This window comes from Sabethes cyaneus, chromosome 1 (assembly GCF_943734655.1).
Source record: "Sabethes cyaneus chromosome 1, idSabCyanKW18_F2, whole genome shotgun sequence".
NCBI lineage: Eukaryota > Metazoa > Arthropoda > Insecta > Diptera > Culicidae > Sabethes > Sabethes cyaneus.
In genome coordinates, this window is record NC_071353.1 from 42,943,536 (window position 1) to 42,957,086 (window position 13,551).

The window sequence follows — 13,551 nt, forward strand, 5'->3', positions numbered from 1 at the left end:
AAGTGCAAATAAAAGTAAGTTGTAAGAGGAAATCTTATCCTTTAGCGTACGAATTGTCTAGTAAAGGTCTAATTTATAGGTTTTTGAACTATGCATAGTTTCCTGTAATGCCATTCTATTTGAATCACATCAATAGAGTTTTCTTGAATAATTTTCATCAATTTTGATTAACTTTCGGTTACTCACGCTGTTGTATTTTATACAACACGTGTAGGTTTTTCAACGCCATATTGTTATAAAGTTACAAATCGTTGTTTAACTAACGTATATTCTTCAACAAACTTATTGTGAGCAAAATATCATAATTATTCAATGCATTAATAATTTAAATTGTTGGGAAAATGTATGCAGCAAAACTATCAACAAATGTAAAATGTTTAAAATGTATCTGTCTGCTGGTAGTCAAGTAATTCGGAGTCAAAATTAGGGTATTCTTTATAATCAAAGTTCTACAGTTCCTAAACAAGCAAACATACAGGTATTTCAGCAAAGTTGTGTATTTTTACTACTTGTACATTGTACATGTACTACAACATGAAAAATTACAAAAAGAGCAAAAATAGAAAAACTGATTTTACAAATTCATATACAATAAATAAGATATTTTTATCTTCGCTGCAGAGATAGAAGGTTCCTGTCTTTAGCAAAATTTCTTGTAATAATAGGCTCTATAACTTTGCAAAACACATCACAATGACAACGAAGAAAAATATTTTTTTATTTTACTTTTAGGGGGATTAATCAAAATTTAAATTCCACCAGACGATAGAGCTTTCAATTTCAAGAAACTCTTCCAAAGGTTTGATAAACCTAAAACCAAGTTTTCCCAGTCAAAACCCCAGTGCACACGTTTTCTTTGGTTTGGGGCTATTTTGCGCGCGAGTAACCGTGTTATAAAAGTTGGCGCGAGTGTTCGAGGATTAATATCTTTTGACCGGTAAAACCAATTCTTATGAAATTTTGCATATATATTCGTAGCGTCAAAACCTCTCGTATGATATTAAAATAATTGAGATTAGGTAATTTATCTTGGTTAAAATCATTATATATTATTGTTAATTTTGGTGTGGTGTATACGGTTGCTCATAACTTTCAAATTAAACGTCCAATCAAAAAATCATTCAATAGTGATCTATTAGGATATATTATCTTTCAAATGAGACTAATAGCGCATAAATCGGTTTGGCCATTTCTAAGAAACAGGCGATAATTATTACCTTGTCAAAGCAGGTTTTTTAAGCATAACTTTTAAACTACTTGTTTGTTTTCAATTAAAAATTCCTGAACAATTTAACTTTAATAAGGGCTTTCATTTGATACTAAGATCGTTGAAATCGGTCATGTAGTTTCGGAGAAACCCGTGTCACGTATTTTTCACATTTTTGCTTATAACTTTTAAACGAAACATCGTGTCACGAAACAACTCAATAGTGATCTACTAGACTATAACACCTTTCAAACAAAAGTAATAGCGAACGATTCGGCTCAGCCATCTCTGAGAAACAGGCGATAGAAAAAATCATTACATACACACACACACACACACACACACACACACACACACACACACACACACACACACACACACACACACACACACACACACACACACACACACACACACACCCACACACACACCCACACACACACACACACACACACACACACACACACACACACACACACACACACACACACACACACACCACACACACACACACACACACACACCACACACACACACACACACACACACACACACACACACACACACACACACACACACACACACACACACACACACACACACACACACACACACACACACACACACACACACACACACACACACACACACACACACACACACACACACACACACACACACACACACACACACACACACACACACACACACACACACACACACACACACACACACACACACACACACACACACACACACACACACACACACACACACACACACACACACACACACACACACACACACACACACACACACACACACACACACACACACACACACACACACACACACACACACACACACACACACACACACACACACACACACACACACACACACACACACACACACACACACACACACACACACACACACACACACACACACACACACACACACACACACACACACACACACACACACACACACACACACACACACACACACACACACACACACACACACACACACACACACACACACACACACACACACACACACACACACACACACACACACACACACACACACACACACACACACACACACACACACACACACACACACACACACACACACACACACACACACACACACACACACACACACACACACACACACACACACACACACACACACACACACACACACACACACACACACACACAGACATTGCTCAAATCGTCGAACCCTATCGATTGGTATATGTGACTTGGCCCTCCGGGCCTCGGATCAATTTCGTGTTTTTCGACCAATTTTTAAACCTTTGTTATAGTATAACAAAGGTAAAACATCATTTTTAAGCTGCTGAGGAAAACCCCCTAAGCTTAAGGTAGTTATAATTTGGGAGTTAATAAAGTTTGCAATGCATCAGTAAAATTCAGGACTGCTTAAAAGAGCACTTTGGTGATTAAAATACGCTCCGACTGATTGAAATTAGTTCCAGAGCCTCAATGTTTAATGGAAAAAATCAGAAGTTTAACTTAAAATTAGTGGGTAATGTATATTATCCATGATAAAAGGACAACCCAAAACAGCTTGAAGAACTAAAGTTAACAAGAAGATTGGTATGCTGATATTCCCCACTTAGTCAATCCATCGCTTATAATAAGGTAAAACAATCAATGATCTACTTAGATTGCTTAAAATAGGTTCCCTACCCTCGAGTCGCAAATTATATAAATCCAAAACATGAAATCCAGTTACGAGAAACGCATGTATAGGTCAGTCCATCTCAAATGAGTGAGAAATACTTTTTGTTTCTTTGGTCAGTTATAGAATAATGTCTAAGTTTGTCAATAATTGAATTTGAATTTAAAATAAGAATCCAAAATGTGTAGCTCGTTAGTGTAAAAACTGCAAAACATTGTATTAGGTGTGCAACGCAAAACTTCAAAGGGATGGTTCCCGAGACTCTCCGGTCAGCTAGCTTTCATAGTAATGATACACATATGTACAATTAAAATTAAAATTCTGTTAACTATAATCAATAGTTTACCGAGACTTTACAATAATTTCTTTTTTTCTGTTGCGCTGTTGGTCTCGAAAATGGACAATATTACATGCAAAAAAACTTGGTCCATTGATAGGTACAAGACGTACAAGCCATAACATTGAGAAATGGATAATCTAATCAGTCGGTGATAGACATTGATACACAACAAAAAAATGCTATCATTGACCACTCATTATCTTCAGAAACAAAACATCATCCTGTATAATTCTTCCACATTTAAAACCGAGCAGTGTCCACTCCATATTTGGTCAACAGCCAAAAGTTTGTTGTGAATCACACGAAATAAATTGTGCTACTACTAATCGATGGGAGTAGAGCTTGCTTTCATGCAGCAAGCATTTCGCGTCAGTTATACGGCGCTCCGGCAACATAGGGTCACGCACCACGTGAAGCGCGACTTCGCCACGAGGCAAAATTTCCCTATTTTTAACCTCCCATTGGAAGGAACGCTGATTTATAGTGAATTCTCATGTCCCGAGCAATTTCAAAGCAAAGAGAAATGCGGCGAAATTCCACCCACAAGAGCAACTTTATGATCTGAACGAGTCGGATCCCATGGCGAGCAAAGAAAGGGGCGAACATATGCTGTGATTTTCGATTGGCACATGTTTACGTCACCATTACTCTTGTTTCGTGCGATGCTTCCGACGATCATATTTGGCGATTGATCCGTTTCAGCTGCACCTGTTTCATAGCAAGCAATCATTGCGTACGCAAGCAACCACGAGGGGATTTGACGCCACTCATGCTATACTCATCTATGGCGGCATAAAACAGAAAAAGTCTTGTGAAGGGTTGACTCCGCACAATCCATATTTTTACTCAATACAGTGCACTACTACGTAAAAATGTTTGTACTATATGTTAATTCTAATGCAATGCATTTCATAAAATACCGCGTCCGTCTACTAAATTTGAATGCCGAGAGCAAACAAAAATCAAATTCAAATTATACCAAGAATCAACTAAAGTCTCCCGCTTCAAATGGGAAATTGAATTACAATAAACAACCGCTGCATGGAACCGATATGTCCAACAATTTTGTAGCTTTGCGTTTACATATAACATTTATTTCGTCGTTTTCTCAAAATAATATAGCAAAGGAAAACCAATATTGATGTTTAACCACCGATAAAGTTAAAGTACACTACACAGTTTTGAGCTCTAACTAGCGGAAACATACTGCAAACTGGTATGAGCATATTTTGTTGTGACAAAAATATTTAACTGTGAATCTATTGCGCGGTAAAAGGCGCAATAGCAAAGCCCTAATTGAGCTTGCTGACATTTACCGTACGCACACATCGACGCGCGATTTGTTGTTGCTGTTATTAGATTTTACATTGATTTTACCCGTTTGTTTTTGTTTTCCCCCAGTTATACCCCGGTAAAAAAACATACGTTTGAGTGAAAAACGATAAGTTTTTGTAGCCTTTTGCACTGGGCTTAGCAAGCTGTATTCGGTACATTCTGTTAAGTTAAGGCCAGACAAATAGATATAACACTGACTGTCCCTGTAAGCCATTTCAAGTTTAGTTTTGGTCGGAAATGTCCCCGTATTTCTCAAAGTGGCGCTTTTTAACGAAAGGTGTGCGTGGCGTGTTTTGAGGATTTTCTTCAAAGATGTCTGTTTGTCTGCGATTTGAGCGTTTCAGTGTTCATGGCATTTGAAAGTTTGGAAACGTACCTATCTTTTGCTGAAGACAGCATTTTTTTATTTCAAACAAAATAGTTATAGCAAAAAAAAGTATTCTCGGTTTCGAAACACTTCGAAAAATCTATAAATATGAAAAGAAAATAACGAATTACCTGATACGAAAATAAAATATCATTTATTTCGATCATTTATTAACGGAAAACACCTTAAATATAAAGCGATAAATATCAGCTACATAATTTAATCATCCATACCTGAATGCACATAAAAACAGGAAGTTCGAGATATTCTGCTACTGAAAACCTTCACAATATTCATCCAACAAATAATTACAAAATATCACTGTACCCTAACTATAACATAGCTATTCAAATTATTCACTAACACAAATACTCCGCAGATACGTATTCCAACTGGTACTTATAGCCTTCTTCAGTACTTTGGTGATTTGAGTGAAGCAGCATCGGTGTCTTATATAACTAACTTTTGATTAGTTGTTTAAAATATGTTTATGATTGTTGAAGTATTAAATAATTGATTTTCTGGGAGGTTCAGATCCGGAGAACTTTGCTGTTGACGCCATTTTTAAAAAAATTAATACAATATTTTTTGAGTCAATTATTTTACTTTTTTGGGTAATTTTTTTTTAAACATTTTTTTAAAACTATTCTATAAGCTATATTTTGATCGTTGTTCAATAAAAAGCTATAATAAAATGAGACGAAATGTTGGCAGTAACTTGGCAGTAAATGTTAAAAATGGCGGGTGTTTCACAACCATGGACAATCCCGTGTAGTTCCTTCCACCTGGTCAGCCACCTTGCTTGCTGTGCCCATCTTGGTCGTATTCCATCCGGATTCGATGCGAAAACCATTTTTGCAGGATAGATAGCCACTTTCTTAATACTGGATTCAACGTAGAGACGCGCGAGTTCGTGGTTCATTCTTCGCTTCCATACATCGTTAGCGTGCACGCTGCCAAAGATGATTCTAAGCACCTGCCGTTCGAAAACTCCGAGTGCTCGCAGTGTCCACGTTTCATGCCCGTAGAGGATAATCGGTCTAACTGGCGTTTTATATAATGTGCACTTTATAGGGAGGCTCAGATTGTTATACAAGGTATACAAACTGGTCGACTACCTTAAACTCATCTCCGCCGATTACCACGGTACTGCCTAAGTGTACCCTGCCGCGCGTGGTCCCGCCCGCCAGCAAATACTTCGTTTTACACGTATTTATCTTCAGCCTAACTTTCTCTGTTTCACGTTGTAGTCTGGTATACTGATCTTTCACCGCCTCAAATGTTCTACCGACAGCATCCACGTAGTCGGCAAATTGACTGGATTTATTGAAAATCGTGTCCCGCATTTCGATCGCCGTTCGTCTTATAACACCTTCAAGCACAATGTTGAATATCAGGCAGGAAGAACATCGTCTTGTTGAAGTCTCCTACGAGATTCGACTGGGTCCGACAATCCAGCTAAGATTTCCTCACAGTTCACAGCTCACAGGGTTCTATCCATCGTAGCTATGATAAGTCTAGTAAGCTTACCCGGAAAGCCGTTTCAGTCCAGAACTTTCCATAGCACTTGTTGGTTTACACTATCATATGCGGCTTTGAAATCAATGAACAGGTGATGCGTGGGGACTCGGAATTTGCGGCGCTTCTGAAGGATCTGCCGCAGGGTGAAGATTTGGTCCGGTATAACCTCCATGAAGCCGGTCATGAACGAATGTATTCCTCTATATCCTACAACTGTTCCCAAAATATTTCTAATTCGACATTTCTTCACAATTCCGACGTCAATATTCCTCACTGTACAACAAATAACGATCATCATTGCACAGTGAAGTGATTCCTTTAAAGTCGATGGGCCAACCAACGCATAACTTAAAAATAGAGCACCGTTCCATTGCGTGTTTGCAGATACATCAAATTGTACCTCTTACTAAAAATTACGATGCAAAATTTTCACGAGATCAGATAGTGTGCAATTTGTTTCTTTTTTTTTGGCACTGAAGCTGATCGAAAAGTTGCGATTAATTTCTGCCTCTCAAGCTGCGCTTTTTCATTCTTCCTGGCATGCCTCAATCGGAAGTTAGTAATTGATTTGTTGACAGATGATGATTAATATTTCGAAAGAATATTTTTTACTCATCTGGAATAAATCCAAAAACCGTATTAAAATGTCCATTATTGCGTTCGCCTGAAAACCAATACGAACGAACAATGCAGCTATAATTTCCACCCACAAACGTATAACGTACATGTCGTCGGTTTTCCAAGCCTTATATGGAAACATGAGCGGTTTTGACCCGCGGCTTTGGAGACGCTCTCTGGTTGAACCGTTACGCTCACAAAATACCGATTTCTCTGTTTACAAATTTCCTTTCACGTAGCCTTTCTTTCACAGAGGGTGTTGAAGTGAGGGGAATTTATAGTTAAGTAACAAATTTCAACCGACATCAGCCGTCTGCAAAACAGTATGTTTGTGTTTATACAAACAAAAAAATAAACATGTATATATCTCTACCGGCCTTGAATGGAGATTTTGAATGAGCTGCCCAAAACTAGAAAATTGAAAAATTAGCTATCCTTTAAATATCTCTTCACGAAGCGCTGAGAGAATCGCACCAATTTGCAATTTCAAATGACGAATCTCCTCTAAGCGCGCGGGGTAAAGATGCGTAACCTCCCACCCTGTGAAATTCCGATATACGTGTCACACATGCACCGACTGTTTTCTTCACCACAGCGAAACGCCAACAAGTTGCATCAATTGAATCTGTGAAAGATTTTCCTACTAAAATTTCTACATGCAGTATTGTAATTCCTAGGTAATCAGGTGACGTATGTGACTCGTCCACCATTATATCCCATATCAGATGTTATATCTTTGTATAGCTTATTTCACACAATAACTGGAGACCCTGATAAGGTTCTTATCAATGAGCTATAAATGCGCAATCGACAATTGAAGTTCGTTTTAGTCGCCGTTGTACAGAGAACCTCAGTTGGAAAACAGACAAAATGTGTGACGAAGAGATCGCCGCGTTGGTTATCGATAATGGTTCAGGGATGTGCAAGGCCGGTTTCGCAGGTGATGACGCACCACGTGCTGTATTCCCGTCGATCGTTGGACGTGCCCGCCATCAGGGAGTGATGGTTGGTATGGGCCAAAAGGACTCGTACGTCGGCGACGAAGCCCAGAGCAAGCGAGGTATTCTTACGCTAAAGTACCCAATAGAGCATGGAATCGTATCTAATTGGGATGATATGGAGAAAATTTGGCACCATACCTTCTACAATGAGCTCAGAGTGGCTCCCGAAGAGCACCCAGTTCTGCTGACCGAAGCTCCACTAAACCCGAAAGCCAATAGAGAGAAGATGACGCAAATTATGTTCGAAACTTTTAACTGCCCAGCTATGTACGTCGCGATTCAGGCTGTGCTCAGTCTGTACGCGTCAGGACGCACCACAGGTAATAAGTGAAAAAACCCCATACTCAAGCACTCTAACTAAATGGAAAAAATCTCTTTTTTCGCAGGAATTGTGCTTGACTCGGGAGATGGCGTTTCCCACACCGTTCCGATCTATGAGGGATATGCTCTGCCACATGCTATACTGCGACTTGACCTTGCAGGACGTGATCTGACCGATTACCTAATGACTATTTTGACCGAAAGAGGATACACTTTCACTACTACCGCTGAACGAGAAATCGTACGTGATATCAAGGAAAAGCTGTGCTATGTTGCTTTAGATTTTGAACAGGAAATGGCTACAGCATCCACTTCGTCGGCACTGGAAAAATCTTACGAACTTCCTGATGGACAAGTTATTACCATCGGAAACGAACGGTTCCGCTGTCCAGAAACACTATTTCAGCCATCTTTCATCGGAATGGAAACCGTTGGAGTCCACGAAACTGTGTTCAACTCAATTAAGAAATGTGACGTTGATATTCGTAAGGATCTGTTTGCTAATACTGTACTGTCGGGAGGTTCTACAATGTTTGCTGGAATCGCCGACCGAATGCAGCGCGAGCTAACATCTCTAGCTCCATCCTCCATCAAAGTCAAAATCATTGCCCCACCGGAACGCAAGTACTCTGTCTGGATCGGTGGTTCCATTCTGGCCTCCCTAAGTACGTTTCAACAGATGTGGATTTCCAAACAGGAATACGACGAAGCTGGCCCTGGAATCGTTCATCGCAAGTGCTTTTAAGCTGGTTTTATCTCTATGTAGTTGCGCAATAATGGCCAGTCTATTGGCTCTGATTAGTTCCTTCATGTGATGACAATTGATAAGCAATAAAAGATAATGGTTTTTTATTTATAAGACTGTTGAATTATGCAACATCTATCAGTCATGTTATATTATCACTGAATTCAGATGGCTTCGTTTAAGTCACGTTAGCTCTCGATCGTCATCGACTTTGATTTCGAATGTTCTGCTGTTCGTAGGGAAATGGATAAATTTTCCACACCCACTCATGCACGTAGAAGCACATGCGCCCCGGGAAAAATGAGACGCCTGCTCATCCAGCCATGTGGAAGTAGTAGCAGTTGGTCCGATAGAATATTGCCACCGACCGCGCGAGGGTATAAATATTGGATTATTCTAAATCCAATTAGCCAGTTGTGTACCGGAGAGCCGTGAGCTGCGTCCTCTAGATTCCAAGGAGTCCCGCCGTGTTCGTGGAAAGTGTCGAAATTTAGTAGTGTAACAGAAGTTAACCAGGTGAGCAACGGAGTGTTATGGAAGAAAAACACGTGATACGCAAGAATAGTAGAATTGCTAGTGTATTTAAACTGTACTAAGATATTTGTTCTGTGACAAAGCAACAATGACGAACGGTTTACGTTTCGTAGTGAAACTAGAAGAGTGCTTTGCTATGTCTATGTTATGAAATTAATTTAAATTATACTTAATGGAATTAATTCTATGGATCCTTAGAAAGATAGTTCACTTTGTTTTTCAGATCTAAGCTGTTGTTGAATTTGATGTTTTAAACTATATAGGACTAAATTTAAAGAAAATCAATAAACACTAATTCAATGGACTTTTATAGAACGGGTTATAAAATATGTATAATGCATTGAAGTTTATCGCAAATAAAAATATACGGGAAAATTAGCAATTTTGATGGAATATGCCAAAATTTATAAATATTGAGAGTATTTATTTGAGAATGATAGCTATAAAGTCGAGAACGAGAGTGTAACATCATAATTATTTTAGGCTGGTTAACGACAGTCATGTAAAGATAGATCAATATAACGAGTAATTTATGAAATAAGCATGCGAATAGCTTTCTACAATTTTAATTGATATTTTTGGTAATAGTAAAGTTTTCATGTCGGTCAAACTCTCGCCGGTTTTAAATCAAGTTGGCTTACTCGTGACGTACGACTCTTTAATAACATTGATATAAGTAAATTTAAGAACCTTAAGTACATTGAAAAAACATTTTGTACTCTTTCCAGATAGCCTCAATACGCCAAAATGTGTGACGACGATGTTGCTGCCCTGGTCGTTGACAATGGTTCCGGTATGTGCAAAGCCGGTTTCGCTGGAGACGATGCACCACGTGCTGTGTTCCCATCGATCGTTGGTCGGCCACGCCATCAGGGTGTGATGGTCGGCATGGGCCAGAAAGATTCGTATGTTGGTGATGAGGCTCAAAGCAAGCGAGGTATTCTAACGCTAAAGTACCCGATCGAGCACGGAATCATTACCAATTGGGATGATATGGAGAAGATTTGGCATCATACCTTCTACAATGAACTGCGCGTGGCTCCCGAAGAACACCCAGTTCTACTGACCGAAGCTCCCCTGAACCCGAAAGCTAACCGCGAAAAGATGACTCAGATTATGTTTGAAACGTTCAACTCCCCAGCTATGTACGTGGCTATCCAGGCCGTGCTATCGTTGTACGCTTCTGGTCGTACCACCGGTATCGTACTGGATTCCGGTGATGGCGTTTCTCACACTGTCCCAATTTACGAAGGTTATGCTTTACCACATGCTATCCTCCGTCTAGATCTGGCCGGTCGTGATTTAACTGATTATTTGATGAAGATCCTGACTGAACGTGGCTACTCGTTCACTACCACGGCTGAGCGTGAAATCGTTCGCGATATTAAGGAAAAACTTTGCTATGTTGCCTTGGATTTTGAACAAGAAATGGCGACTGCTGCCGCATCCACTGCTCTTGAGAAGTCCTACGAACTTCCTGATGGTCAGGTTATTACTATTGGTAACGAACGTTTCCGCTGCCCAGAGTCGCTCTTCCAGCCATCATTCCTCGGAATGGAATCATGCGGTATTCATGAAACTGTCTACAACTCGATTATGAAATGTGACGTCGACATCCGTAAGGATCTGTACGCCAACATTGTAATGTCCGGTGGTACCACTATGTATCCAGGTATTGCCGATCGCATGCAAAAGGAAATTACTGCTCTTGCTCCGTCCACCATCAAAATCAAAATCATTGCACCACCAGAACGCAAATATTCAGTATGGATCGGTGGTTCTATCTTGGCTTCACTGTCGACCTTCCAGCAGATGTGGATTTCCAAACAAGAATATGACGAATCTGGTCCCGGAATCGTTCACCGCAAGTGTTTCTAAATAGCACGGAATATGGACACCGAGACTCAGACACATCAATACTACTAGCTTTAAAAGTGCAAATTATTTGCGAAAAAAAATCAATCAATCTTCTGTTCGAATTTATCGAATCGTCTCAAGACTGTCATGCTCATTGCGCTTTAGTACTTACGTTCTACCCTTACTTTAAGGATTTAGATTTTTTCAGTCGTTTAATTTGCGCGCCACTTCCTTTGAATGGACTCGAATCGAATTTTGTTCCAGTGATTGTTTTACAATTATTCTATTTATTGACATAACAAAAAATAATTATACGAAAAAATACAAAACGAAAAGAATAAAATTGTTGAATTTATAATTTTTTAAACTCGCTTTTTTTGGCACCTGTCTTAAACAGTGAAAACACAGCCCAAAGTACAAGAATGTACGTGTCAACTAAAATCTTTTATCTGTAATTTCAATTTTTGGTACAGGTTGAGGGTTAAGTTGAGGTTAAAGGAAGGCTAGTCAATTTTTTAACTAAAAACCTGATGTTTATGTTAACGTCCACCATTTTGTTTTACTTCTGAATTTTTAAAATAAGGATCTGTCAAACTCATGTTGAGTAACACGTCTCGACTTAGTCGAATATCAAAATAGACAATTAATGTAAATGTCTTTAAAGACTACAATAATATATGGTAATAAAATACTGTAAGCAGTAGTCAATGACCATTTAGCAGTTAAAGTTCTACTTAGAGTGACTATATACAGAGTGGCGACAATGTCAAAATTGGAATGATAATTATCTGTCAGTGTCATTCCAATCGAGCAGACAACCTATCCAGCGCGTATGCAGGAAAGAGAAAGAAAAACCTAGGATAAACCGCATTGCATACATTTGGGATGACTTGGCGCCACTCTGTATATAGTCACTCTAGTTCTACTAAAGAAAAGTTGACGATTAGTAGGGCGCCTTCGTTTCGTCTTGGGATGGCTTCATCTACGGCGGGTCTTCGTCTACTTTCCCGATATCGTAACGGAAAAACAACATTAGAACGAAGACTACAGAACTCAAGATTGGGCATAGTAGAAGGTTCGCATATATAATGCAAAGGAGATACTACTAACGCCACCTTTTATCTCAAGGGAGTTACTATTGCTTATAAGTATTAGTAGTCGCAACCATCATACCATGATGTCATGCAATGATGTCAGTGTGGTTGTAATGCTAGAATGATGGCACATATACAACCCAAAGTTATCATCGTCATAAGTAAGTAAGGGAAACCCGAGGATACATCAGGTAGATGTTGCGGGTTCGAATTGGTTTTCATTAATTTTTTTGATATTTTCTGAATACTAATAGAATTAAAGTTTAAAACATAGATTGTTTAATAATTTTGATCTAAAGATTTGAACACTTTTATTAAAGATTTATTTATAATGCACTTATAATTCAATTAAAGTATTAAAGGTTGAAAGTATTGTTTATTTGGGATTTAATAACCAATTCAAATTATGATTTATCATTTTGTTTGTACAGTAATACCTTGATATAAAGTAACTTTATTTTTATTTTCGTTACGCTATATCGAAGCAAAAATGAAATTTATTCTTATTCGAATGAAATTGATTGCAAGTGAAGGGGAAACCTTTCAAACCGTTAACTTTCAAATTTTACGATGATTGGTCTTGTGGTTTGAAAGATTCATTAAGAAATGCGAAGAAGCAAAGATTGTGTTAATTGAAATTTGAAAAACTAAATAACGAAATTGTAAAATAACTTAAAACATTTAAGAAATAGCAATAATTTTCGCACAGTGGCAGTACGAGATCATACTACAATGACAGTTAATACAACATTAATGTTGAAAAATTACGTTATGTCGAGGTAAAAGTTATCTTATATCGAGGTATTACTGTAGTAGCAAATAGACCCCAGGCGTCCGACGAGCGGAGTGTTGTTACTTGGACTATAATATAACCTTTTAGGATTAAGTAAATGAG

At 38.7% G+C, this 13,551-nt stretch overlaps 2 protein-coding genes across 2 annotated transcripts; both read left to right on the plus strand.

Annotated features, from left to right (window-relative positions):
• Positions 1–7,971: 7,971 nt before the first annotated feature.
• On the plus strand, positions 7,972–9,171 carry LOC128744634 (actin-42A-like). Its single transcript, XM_053841792.1, has 2 exons — positions 7,972–8,425; positions 8,492–9,171. Exons 1-2 carry the CDS (start codon positions 7,975–7,977, stop codon positions 9,169–9,171), a joined length of 1,131 nt encoding a protein of 376 aa, XP_053697767.1. The 5' UTR covers positions 7,972–7,974.
• A 421-nt stretch (positions 9,172–9,592) lies between these two features.
• Positions 9,593–11,886, plus strand: LOC128733108 (actin-87E). Its single transcript, XM_053826724.1, has 2 exons — positions 9,593–9,687; positions 10,434–11,886. The coding sequence occupies exon 2, from the start codon at positions 10,453–10,455 to the stop codon at positions 11,581–11,583; it is 1,131 nt and encodes a 376-aa protein (XP_053682699.1). The 5' UTR covers positions 9,593–9,687; positions 10,434–10,452; the 3' UTR covers positions 11,584–11,886.
• The last annotated feature ends 1,665 nt before the right edge of the window (positions 11,887–13,551 follow it).

Coding starts and splice junctions, on each gene's coding strand:
- LOC128744634 (XM_053841792.1), top strand. CDS start 7,975: ATGTGTGACGAAGAGATCGCCGCGTTGGTTATCGATAATGGTTCAGGG. Junction 8,426..8,491: donor CGCGTCAGGACGCACCACAG/GTAATAAGTGAA, acceptor CTTTTTTCGCAG/GAATTGTGCTTGACTCGGGA.
- LOC128733108 (XM_053826724.1), top strand. CDS start 10,453: ATGTGTGACGACGATGTTGCTGCCCTGGTCGTTGACAATGGTTCCGGT.